Below are 12273 nucleotides of genomic sequence, written 5' to 3'. Positions count from 1 at the left end.
TTGGGTGGGTCAGGCCGGTTCAGAAATACCGTTACAGCTATGTACAAATTATTTTGTAGTGCATCTTTAGAAATATCTATTTTAGAACATTTCAGGACTTTATTGCAGATCCAGAAAGTTTGTAGTAAATCAGTGCTCAGTTAACACCTATCCACAAAGCTAACTGTGCAAAATCAAAGGGCCATCTATATTAATAACTAGCTGGGAGACCCGGCGTTGCCCGGGATGTAAATACGTAATAGGTAGTATTATTTATAAATGGTGGAACAATAGGTGACTATTTGTTGGAAAGGTTGGATAATAATGTTGAAAAGAAAGATGGAATAAAATGTAATACGATGTTGTGTAAAAATGGTTTATTGTAAAGACACCACAGTACAATGTATATTTTGGTGACATGTGATGTAAAAATGTGAGGCGTGTGTCCTGCTAGGGTGTGAGGCGGTGGGTGGCGCGTGGGTTGTGAGTGCTGTCTGTGAGTGGGGGTCCTGCTAGGGTGTGAGGCGGTGGGTGGCGCGTGGGTTGTGAGTGCTGTCTGTGAGTGGGGGTCCTGCTAGGGTGTGAGGTGGCAGGTGGCACATGGGTTGTGAGTGCTGTGTGTGAGTGGGGGTCCTGCTAGGGTGTGAGGCGGCGGGTGGCACAAAGGTTGTGAGTGCTGTCTGTGAGTGGGAGTCCTGCTAGGGTGTGAGGCGGCGGGTGGCGCGTGGGTTGTGAGTGCTGTCTGTGAGTGGGGGTCCTGTTAGGGTGTGAGGTGGCGGGTGGTGCGAGGGTTGTGAGTGCTGTCTGTGAGTGGGGGTCCTGCTAAGGTGTGAGCCGGCGGGTGGCGCATGGGTTGTGAGTGCTGGCTGTGAGTGGGGGTCCTGCTAGGGTGTGAGGCAGCGGGTGGCGCATGGGTTATGAGTGCTGTCTGTGAGTGGGGGTCCTGCTAGGGTGTGAGGCGGCGGGTGGCGTGTGGGTTGTGAGTGCTGTCTGTGAGTGGGGGTCCTGCTAGGGTGTGAGGCGGCGGGTGGCGCGTGGGTTGTGAGTGCTGTCTGTGAGTGGTGGGTCCTGCTAGGGTGTGAGGCGGCGGGTGGCGCGTGGATTGTGAGTGCTGTCTGATGAGGGGGGGAAGAGGGGGAGTGGAGGGGGGAGTGAAGGAGGGGAAGGGGGGAGGGGGAGGAGTAAAAGGGGGAGGGGAGGGGGGGACGTGGAGAGGGGGAGTGGAGTGGGGGGTGGGGGAGTGGGGTTGAGAAGGGGGGGTGGAGGGGGGGTGGTATAGGAGGAGGGGTGGAGGGTGGGGGGAGTGGAGGGGGGGGAGTGGAGGGGGGAGGGGGGAGTGGAGGGGGGAGGGGGGGGAGTGGAGGGGGGAGGGGGGGGAGTGGAGGGTGGGGAGGGTGGAGGGGGGGAGTGGAGGGCGGGGAGTGGAGGGGGAGGAGTAGATGGGGGGGAGTGGAGGGTGGGTGAAGGGAGTGGAGGGGGGGTGGAGGAGGAGGGGGGAGTGGAGGGTAGAGGGGGGGGAGTGGAGGGTGGGGGGGAGTGGTGGGTGGAGGGGGGGGAGGGAGGGAGTGGAGGGCGGGGAGTGGAGGGGGGAGGAGTGGAGGGGGGGTGAAGGGAGTGGAGGGGGGGTGAAGGGAGTGGAGGGGGGGGAGGTGAAGGGAGTGGAGGGGGGGAGGGAGTGGAGGGGGGGTGAAGGGAGTGGAAGGGTAGGGAGGGGGGAGGGGGGAAGGGGGAGCCGGGGGGATATGTATTGTCATAATGTTTGTATAGGCTTTCCACCCCCCCGTCCGGGCGTCCGTTCCCCCGCTGGCTCGGCGGCTTGCCGCCCCCCCTGCTTGTTCTCCGATGGCTCGGGCCTCTCCAAACCCCCCTCCCCCCCGTTCCCCGATGGCTCGGCGGCTGGCCGCCCCCCCTGCTTGTTCTCCGATGGCTCGGGCCTCTCCAAACCCCCCCCCCCCCCGTTCGCCGATGGCTCGGCCGCTTCCCCACCCTCCAGCCGCTTGGTTCCCCGATGAGTCGTCCGGCCAATGGAGGCGCGTGGAGGCGGCAGCAGGAAGCGCCATGTGTGGTCCTGGCCTGAGGCGCGAGGTAATGGTGCGCTCCCCCTGACGGCTGCTCCACCGCTTGTTCCTGGGCAGTTGAGGCAGGACGCACAGGGGTGTTCTGTGGCAGGGGTTTAAGGTGTGAGGCAGGAGGGGTGTGAGGCGCAGGGTGTAAGGTGTGAGGCGGCACGCATGCGGGAGGGGTGTGAGGCGCAGGGTGTAAGGTGTGAGGCGCAGGGTGTAAGGTGTGAGGCGGCACGCCTGCGGGAGGGGTGTGAGGCGCAGGGTGTACTGTCTTACCTGGGCTGCTGCACATCGTGTGGTAGGCCATCTTGAAGAGGAGCACGCGGTTTGTATGTGTGAGTGTGTGTGTGACCACACCGACCAATGAGAGGTGTGCGGGGGTGGGCGGGCCAAGGGAGCCATCTCATTGGTCTGAGGCGGAGGTCCAATGCGATTGCCCCTAGACACAGGGAGACACAGGACAGACAGACAAACACACATACGACGGTTTGAGAAATATATATATATAGATAATAATAATAATAATATTAATCTCATTAGCATAGGTTTAACATCACGTTGTCGGATGTGCGGGGCGAGTGAAGGGAAGCCTTCAACTAGACTTTGTGTCCACGTTGGGTGTGTGTTTGTCTGTTTTTTGTTTGTGAGTTCTCTGCCCACAGGCCAAATGCCTTAACCAATTCTGATTACGTTTTGAAGGTGCCTTCCTGCCACCCTAACTTAGATCTGCCAGAAGTTTCAACCAAACCGGTGTAGCCCCCACCTCGGAATTAATTTCTTTGCTTTTTGAAGTTCGCATACTCGCTCTTTTAGGCCAAATTGACTGATTCTGATGAAACGTTGGATGTGCAGCTCCCATCTCGGAATTATTGCTTTTTTTTTTTTTTTTTAAGTGGTAAAAACTAATTAAACGGTACATATCATTGACTGGACTCTTGATACATAACATTAAATGTATTATTTGCAACTGGTATTACCTTTTCAGTCAATTTGCTCGAATCGTTTCAGAGAAATTAAATATTTAAGATAAAAGTACATTTGTAACCACAGTAACAAACAACACGATACAACAACAACCTGTAGCTTTACTTTGAGATCTAAGGGGCAGTGATAATTATTTACTGCCCAACAGGTTTGTTATAGTTTTTTTCACTGCATCCACGATGTCGAAACTTCTCTTTCATTTAATGGGGTATGGATGCAAAGCATAATTATGCCACTGTGCTGTATATAGCATTAGTAATATCACCCCTTAATTAGATTGTAAGCTCTTCGCGGCAGGAACGTGTTTTCCTAACGCTACTTTTACGTCTAAAGCGCTTATTCCCATGATGTGTTATTTGTTATTAATATTATTATGTCACGTTTATTACTGCTGTGAAGCGCTATGTACATTAATGGTGCTATATAAATAAAGATATACATACATACATACTGTACATACCTTGCATATGGATTACAGTTTGGGGCACCCCTCCATAAAATATACATTATGGAACCAGAAAAAGTGCAGAAAAGAGCCACCAAATTAATAAAGAGGATTGAAAATCTGATTAATGAGGAGAGGCTAGCTAAATTAGATTTGTTTACATTAGTAAAGAGGCGTCTTAGAGAGGATATGATATCTACAAATATATTCGGGGACAATACAAGACACTTTTAAAAGAACTACTCATCCCACGGGCAGTACAAAGGACTCGGGGGCCATCCCTTATGGTTGGAGGAAAGGAGATTTCACCAGCAACAAAGGAAAGGGTTCTTTACAGTAAGGGCAGTTACAGTGCGGGATTCATTACCCATGGAGACAGTGATGGCAGATACAACAGATATGTTCAAAAAAGGTTGGACATCTTTTTACCCGGCAGAACAACGTTTTGCTTCTTCGACCACAGCGCCAGGCATTCTGCGTCTTACTATACCTGTAACAGTGGGGTTACACCCATTTATGAATGTCGGTTTTGTGTGATTTTGTAACATCGGTTGAAGGAAGAATTTTTTTTTTTTTGCGTGAGGAGTTTCTGCTCTCTAGACGGCCAATGAGCTACCTATTTCCAATGTATGAAATCCATAAAGGAAATAACTTACAGTACATTACACTGCGCTGTCTCGTACCGCATGTACTGTAGGTAAAGGAAGACAAAGTGATCAGATTGACACAGAGCCGGCACTGAGTCTTGGTTTTTCACCCTTCTGAGAACCAGTACCTCAACCACTTGTACCCTCTAGGTTGTAAGCTCTCCCGAGCAGGGTCGTCATTACCCTTTGTTTCTGTTTGCGCTTGTTTGTCCTTATTTGGTATGCCACTCTGTTTATGTTATATATATATATAACTCTGTACCCCCTTAGTACTGCGCTGCAGAATTTGATAGTGCTTACAAATAAACGATAATTATAATAATACTGTACTTCACCCTACAGTCTATAATGAAAATGGCACAATCCATGGTTTGGAGTTCAATGATGAGTTGTCCCCTATCTAGGATAACTACACAAGACTGGTTATTAGAGACCAGCTCATCCAGACCTGATTTTGGATCTCAAACAATTATGTGTAAGGGAATCTGTTAAGAAGTTGCTTAGATTTTCTGCTTAGCTACCAGTCTCTAAGTTTGATTCTCTTTTACCATTGATAGTGTCCAAATCTAAATGTAGTACATTTAATCTCCTCAATTCTTTCCTTACGGACACCAGCACTGAGCTGTTACATTTTTATTGGAGGCAGGAACCATATTATTAAAAATTATGTATTCTCTTTTGCTAAATATCTACAATTCATAATAGGTGCAGTAAATAACAAAGACTGGCTTCATATTCTGTTTTGTCTGTAGCACCTTGATGTCTGCAAATGAGTGAATTAGTAAATTAAATGTCAATTATTTTATTAGATCTGATATTTTTCAAAACACGACTGCTACTGTAGTGAGTGCCATATTTACTAACAATGACATATTACAGTGCAATAATTTAAGAGGAACGTAGTATACCCATATGTATATTAACTGTACACACCAGCAAGTTTTCATGAGACAGTAGAAAGGGTTTATTAAAGAAATAGTGAAAAAGACATACATTGAATAATCAGAAGAACAGCAGAGAAGGTAAAATCTTGACAATACAGTCCAAAGCCATCACCTGTGATACACATACCCGAAGAACTCAACATGAGAACATTCTCATGTCTCAGTGGTCACTTAGACATCACAATGGTTGCATTTAGTGGATTACATTGTCACTGCCGAATACAGGTGCACACTACAGCAGGGGTGCACAAACTGTGGGCGTGAGATTGTCTTCAGGGGGTGCGGGTTTACAGAGGCCCGAAGGCACTTAAATTAAAGGCCGGGGATGCGGTGAAGGCCTCTGTAAACTGCACTTACCTTGGCTCAGACAGCTTCTGGAGACGCGTCGCCATGGCAATTCGGCGTCAAATGACGTTGAGGGGTCATGTAACGTCACGGTGCCATGGCAACGTGATGTCATGACGCCCAGAACGCCAGAACCGAGGTATGGGGGGGGGGGGGGAGAGGGCGCGGAGAGGGGGACAGCTGACGGTGACTAACAAAAGGTGCGAAAGCTGTCAACAATGTTTCCCACTTCAGATATCTTTATCGTGTTTTCACCTGAGGCCAAAGTGAATGTGTTTCTCTAAAACCATTTTATTTTATCACATACAATCTACCGTTTATGAAATAGCAAAGATATGCCGAGAAAAAAAAAGACAAGAAGATATAGGCTCGGGCAGTCCAATTGCAGCTCCGGAATAAGGTAGACCATCGATTTCTAAGAAGTTTAGTGAAGCGTTCCTTTCTTCATGTATCCTGATGTTTTTAAATGGTGGTGTTACACCTTGATATCCGCCCAGAAGTGTTGGAGGCTTTTTTTTTAACATTTGTTCTGGTGGCCATGTTCCGTGGCGTGACGAACCATGCTGTGGTGACATCCTAAAATGGAAAGATAATGGTACAGTAGTCATTAGAATTTATTCCGGGTGCCACAGTAATTTTGATCTTCAATGTGCTTCTTGTGAGTACTTTCAGGTGTAAAAATGGAGACAAAACAAGGCTGTTAAGGACGCTTCCGTGGAAGGAGGAAGAGACTACGGCAGTGGCTGGAATTGCAAGTGATGACAAGGGCAGAGAGAATGAAGTTTCCCCTCATCTTAATTTTAGACAAGTGGGATTTAGTGCACTGATTATTTTGCAATTAATTTGAGGCCTCCTAAATTCTCCTTTTACTTACCGTGTTTGCCACCTGAGGCGGGGTGTCCTACTCCTGTAACACTATTGAGCAAAGAAAACAAGTTTAAAGATGACAAGATATTAAAGGTAGATTATCGTCCATTCACTTTGCTCAGTTTCCCCTCCCCATTTTCTGACTCTTTAGTTGTATCTACAAAATAAATGTGTTTATTTATTTACATTTACTTACTTATTTTCTCCACTTCCTACTCCCTTTAACATATACATTAGTTTTAGCGATAAATAATGTCTCAAAGAAAATAGTAAATCACCTGAATGACTAGAGAACACCTGATTGCCTATTGTAATGAAAGTAAGTTTATTGATACAAAAATATTAAAAGGGATAACGCTATATCAATATAGATCTAACCCACAACTGAAGAACAGGCCCTAAACGGGATGTTGTGTTACATACTGGATGTCATGTCCTTCTAGCAGACGTTTGTAAGTAGCGATCTCCATCTCCAGATGGGTCTTCTGGTCCATGAGGACCCTGTACGCATGGTTCTGGCGCTCCAGGTCAGATCGGATCTGTGCCAGCTGTCCTTCCACATTGTCGATCAGACCTTGTAGTTGGGTGAGCTGGGAACTGTAAGTGGCCTGTGTCTCTGCCAAAGTGCATTCCAGGGCTGATTTCTATAATCCAAAGAGCATAACCGGTTTAAGAGATGGTGCAGATTGAGAAAATATGCTACCTGTATGACCCATAGTGATATGTGTAGGACACAAATAGGTTCTATAAATTAATGCTTTACTGAAACAGGTGATACTCCCGTTATCAAATAATTCATTTGGAGTCTTGAACATTCATCCAAACATATATCTTAACATTAGAATAACAAAAAGCATATTTAGGACCTGAATTGCTAAAAACATACCATGCTCAGCTGGCTCTGCAGCTCAATCTCCAGGGTCTGCACACAGCGCCTCAACTCAATGATCTCGGTTTGGACTGACTGCAGCTGTTCAGAACCGGACGCCACCTGACGATTCAGTTCCTCACTCTAGGAAGACACAAACACAGAACAGAGATAAAGACACACAGAGGCGGCCTTCTGGGATAATGCTTGAAATACATTGTGAAAAAGAAAAAATGTGCACAAGCGCTAAAGACTAAAACACCAGTGTGACAATTGCAAAATATATGTACAGTATATATGAAGGCTGCCTAGTAATACTGTCAGTACTGACAGAGAAAGTGAAAGTGAAAACAAAGAAAAACCTGGCGCCAAAAGTTCATTGGATAATCCTGTACTCCTCAGGGGGTCAGCACACTTGCTTGACAGGCCATATAGGGGAAAAAACACAAACAGACACAGATCACACTAATACACACACTGCACATATAACATAGAGACTCCTAGTGACTATAAAAACTAATTTATTAAATAAAAAGAACTATGCCATAAAATGGTTTGGACAAATGAGAACACCGCTGGTCATCCAGATGTGAATAATCAGAGCCCTACTTACAAGCAGCAAGGCAAATACAGGCAATGCAACAAAGAGTCTTCCGGCTGCTGCTGATGTCTTTGCAGAGATGTAATTCCTGCTGCACCGTGACTTTCGTGCTGACTCTCCCTGCAGGGGTTAACAGGAACAGTGGCAGTGTTGGAAGCCTGCTTGTGGGGCTCACAGCTCTCCTCCACGTGAGGCTGCTCTCCTCACTTCCTCCTCCGGTTACACAGGCTGTCTCAGCGGTGTTCTCATTTGTCCAAACCATTTTATGGCATAGTTCTTTTTATTTAATAAATTAGTTTTTATAGTCACTAGGAGTCTCTATGTTATATGTGCAGTGTGTGTATTAGTGTAGACCTGTTTTAACCCTACAGTGTTGCACTATGATCTGTGTCTGTTTGTGTTTTTTCCCCTATATGGCCTGTCAAGCAAGTGTGCTGATCCCCTGAGGAGTACAGGATTATCCAATGAACTTTTGGCGCCAGGTTTTTCTTTGTTTTCGCTTGAAATACATTGACTTTCTTTGTGTACATTTGTCCAAAAATGTAAGGATCATAATCTAATTATACAACCGCAGCTCTTGTATTTATGGGCTGTTGATTGGCTTCTACATTATTCTGGGAGAAAGGATGTGAAGTGCCTGATTTGATCCATATTGAAACCAGAAAAATGAAAAATGCCCAGATACCCTTGCAAGGAACATGTTCTCCGTCTCTCTCATGTTCCTCTCCATCAGGTTTTCATATTGTTCTCGGATCTCAGACAAGGCTCCGTTCATATCCACAGATGGAGCAGCGTTCACTTCCACATTGACTCTGGCGCCCAGTTGAGTGCACAGACATTTCACCTCCTACAGTGGCAGAAGATAAGGATAAAAATTATAGGATTGGGAGTACAGTATGTCATTGTATCAGATATCTGACCTCCAATATGATATTATGAAGTCCTGCCTCTTAATACCATGAAGTCTTTGAGACCTCAAGGAAATCTCTTTATAATCCAATCTACTATCTCTACTAAGGTTTATACAGTATTATTATGATGAAATGATTCCAGTTTTTGGAGCCTTCTATTCAGCCCAACAATCCTCATATGTTTCCTCGTACATCACCTCTTCATGTTTCCTCTTCATTTGCTGCAGCTCTTCCTGGAGGTTTTGAACCTGCATCTCTAGGTCACATCTCTCCATGTTCAGCCCTTCCAGGACTCTGCGTAGACCGCTCAGGTCTGCCTCAACATTGTTCCTCAGCCTGAGCTCCATCTCATACCTTCGGGAGACAATTATAGATATATTTACTGCACAAGCCAAGAAACACAAAGAATTTAGACAAACTTGTGTACATACTGTATACATACATACATATTTCTCTGTCATCCCTATTCAATCTAGTGAGAAGTGGAGTAATACAGAATCTACTATGCATCCTACTAAAGTGAATGGATGTTGGTACATTAACAGTGCATTAATCACCTTCTCACTGTAGGGAACATTCTTTCTCACTTACACTGTCTCCCCTTTACCATCTCTCCCTCTCGCACTCTCTACTCTGTGTTCAGAAGACTTACTTGTTTCTGAAGTCATCAGCAGCCAGTTTGGCATTGTCTATCTGCAGAACAATCCGAGCATTTTCCATAGTGGCCGCAGAGATCTGTAATACACATTGTCCCATTTTATTATCATCTAGTTTACATTTCCTTTTTCATTTTGTTCATACTGTATGATGCATTGTGAAATCCTAGAAATCGCAAGGAACACAGTAGAGGTTGTGTATCAATGTTTCCCAGCTGCAAAACTGATAAAAGCAGATTTAATAAAGTAAGTGAATTCCATTGGATAAAATGTGATTTTCTGGCATTGTTTTTTTTCTCCAGTTTTGCAGCTGGTAGAATTTGATAAACAGAACCCTATATTATGCATGTACTCTATGACAGTAATCTTTGCTGTGTTTTGTATTTATGAAATGAGGTCTACATTTTATACATATTATTCATGTAATAAAATAAAAAAAAAAGTGTTGCATGACTATGGAATCTCCAGTTATGGAATGTATGTATCAATGCAGAGAAAAATGATGTTTTGACGCACTGCTCGCTCTTCTGAAGTAGAGCTGTGGCATACGCAAGAACAGTTTCTTACATCTAAATTGTAGACCTCGCCACTTCAGATATGGAAGATTCTTTTGGCAAATAAAAGGGGAAAGGAAATTCTAGAAATTCTTGCGACCCCCCCAGTTTGCGCACCCCTGATCTAAGCTACCTGATGTACTTGATATCTCAAAAAAAATGCGACTTTGATTATTTGTTGAGCTCCCGCACGGTTTGTCTGAGTGGGAGAGCTACCGATCTGGAAGAAGCACTTCTCGAGCGAGTTTGGCAAGTTACTGTATTGAAGCCTTCTGAGTAGCTACCTACTGTATTAAAACTCGTTCGAGAAGTGCTCAAAATACTCGAAGAGTTACTTATCGAAGCTACCTGAATAGGCCCCATTGACACCAATGTTGTTAAATAAGACTGTGCTTTCACGTTTTAATTTACCACATTTGTAAGAATATATGGAGAGCTAAAAGGTTCTGATGGTCCCAGTTATGTTTCCTAATTCCTAATGTGTTTCTTCGTTATTCCCCTTGTTTTGTAAAAATGTATATATTTGTTTCTTTACTTTTATTTTACCTGGCACTGGAGCTCTTCAATGGTCCTGAAGTAGTGGCTGAAGTCAGGGGATGAGCTGGGGGCATTGTTTGCATACCACTCACAGATCTTTCTCTCCAGCTGGGCATTTTCCTGCTCCAGTGAGCGCACCTTCTCCAGATAGGATGAAAGTCGGTCATTCAGAAGCTGCATGGTTTCCTTCTCATTGATGCTGAGCAGGCCATCCTTCTTCCAACCACTGTGCCCCCCAAAACTGCTAAAGTGGCTTCCATGACTATAACCACCATGTACACTTCCAACACCACTTCCATGACTGTAAGAAGAGTGTTTAGAGAAGGAGACTCCTTTACCTCCTGAACCGCCATGAACACTGGGAACTCTGTAGTGGCTTCCATGTTGGGAAATATGGGATCCTCCATGATGGACTTTGGGGGAGCTACAATGGGGAGAATTATGAGAGCCACCATGATGGACGTTGTGAGAGCTTCCATGGTTAGAATTATGGGAGCCTCCATGGTGAACTGAAGAGATGTGGCTGGAAATCTTGGGAGAATGACAGCTCCCCTTATAGGAGCCTCCATGATGGACTTTAGGGGAGCTACAATGGGAAGACATATGGGAGCCTCCATTGTGGACTGAAGAGACATGGCTGGAGATCTTGGGAAAATGACAGCTTCCCTTGAGGGACCCAGCTGAAAAATAGCTGTGTTTGTCGCTGTATCTCATGGTGATGGTGAAGCTGGATCCAGGTGGATACAGAAGGGTTAGTGGAGCTTATTCTACAAGTGAAGTACAAATGTTTCCTTTTTGTGGGTCTCCTTTTATATAAAGTTCAGGGGGCGTTTAAGGAAGCTGAACTTTGTTTATGGGGATTTAATAGGCTTCTAATGCATTTTCAATTTTCTGTTGGTCTTTTATAAATGAAGCCTTAACAATTGCAGCCTATTCATTGTATATGTAAAATAAAATCTTATAGGAAGGTGGAGAATGTTGTTATAGATTTATTGCAATGCTACACGTCAGAAGGGAGCATTCTCCAAACTCTGACAATATTACCAACCAGTGGTTTATGTCAGCATCAAAGAACCATTAAAGCATGGCTAGTGGTAACACCCCGGTAACAGAGATTTTATCAGTGTCTTCTCTGGCTGCTTTGGAGATTGCTAACTTCTTGTGTCACTGCACAAGTCACTTTATCTCCCTGAGCCTCAGTTACCAAAATTAGATTGCACAAAGGGAAATTGATCATCATGATTTATTCCTATACATTACTTAATCTCAATCTGTTTGCACGGGGAAATAAGCTAGTTGCAGTGAAGAAATATAGGGAACAATATAACATTTAGATATCATTAGGTCTTGTTTGTAGAGGGAGAGGGGGGTTGGCCCGGTATTGAAGGGGTTGCACCCCATATGGCCACCCCCTGACCTCACCAGAGAGGCAAGGGGTTAACTGGACTGCGGTCCAGGAATGTGGTTTACACCTTGTCATGTCATGAACATGTATGTTCCCATGTTTCATTATAATCCTGTATTTTAAAGATGTTTTAAAGTGCATTTCTGTATCTCCAGTTCTGGAGGTCGCAGAGAGTTGATATTTGGCTAATGTGTGGAGTCACTGTAGGCATTAAGAACTGGCAAATTTCGACCCCCTGAGCCCACCAGAATGGAACTTATTAATATGTATAGATATTAAAGTGTATATGTATGTTATTTTGGATCTGTTCTGACAATGCCGACTCCATCTGCTATGCTAATAGGTCATGAAGGGCAGCCAGCTGATTGAGCCTAAGCACGGTGATCAAAAGTTAACTGCCCTGATTGTTTACACTAGGTACTAATCAACAGACCAAGTACTAATAAACAGATTCTGCCACTCTAATT

At 44.9% G+C, this 12273-nt stretch overlaps 1 protein-coding gene and 1 long non-coding RNA gene across 2 annotated transcripts in view; one reads left to right on the top strand and one right to left on the bottom strand.

Moving 5' to 3' along the window:
- The window catches only part of LOC142473112 (uncharacterized), a 64059-nt gene that overhangs the window by 30655 nt on the left and 21131 nt on the right, over positions 1 to 12273 (top strand). The window lies entirely within an intron of this gene.
- Positions 5557 to 11166, bottom strand: LOC142473111 (keratin, type I cytoskeletal 19-like). The gene is made up of 8 exons (XM_075580269.1): positions 10411 to 11166; positions 9307 to 9389; positions 8852 to 9008; positions 8429 to 8590; positions 7161 to 7286; positions 6698 to 6918; positions 6282 to 6322; positions 5557 to 5983 (listed from the first exon to the last, which is right to left on the bottom strand). Exons 1-8 carry the CDS (start codon positions 11113 to 11115, stop codon positions 5925 to 5927), a joined length of 1554 nt encoding a protein of 517 aa, XP_075436384.1. The 5' UTR covers positions 11116 to 11166; the 3' UTR covers positions 5557 to 5924.

The sequence above is a fragment of the Ascaphus truei genome, chromosome 23, assembly GCF_040206685.1.
Source record: "Ascaphus truei isolate aAscTru1 chromosome 23, aAscTru1.hap1, whole genome shotgun sequence".
Classification (NCBI taxonomy): domain Eukaryota; kingdom Metazoa; phylum Chordata; class Amphibia; order Anura; family Ascaphidae; genus Ascaphus; species Ascaphus truei.
The sequence above is the reverse complement of the archived record's forward strand: the minus strand, read 5'-3'. Positions and strand labels throughout refer to the sequence as shown.

Bases quoted from the DNA above. Each gene is read 5' to 3' on its own strand.
- LOC142473111 (XM_075580269.1), bottom strand. From the start codon at position 11,115: ATGAGATACAGCGACAAACACAGCTATTTTTCAGCTGGGTCCCTCAAG. The intron at 7,287-8,428 runs GTATCTGGGCAT...GTGTCTTCCTAG, and splicing joins AGAACATGTTCCTTGCAAGG to AGTGAGGAACTGAATCGTCA. The intron at 5,984-6,281 runs GTAAGTAAAAGG...TTTCCATTTTAG, and splicing joins CGCCTCAGGTGGCAAACACG to GATGTCACCACAGCATGGTT.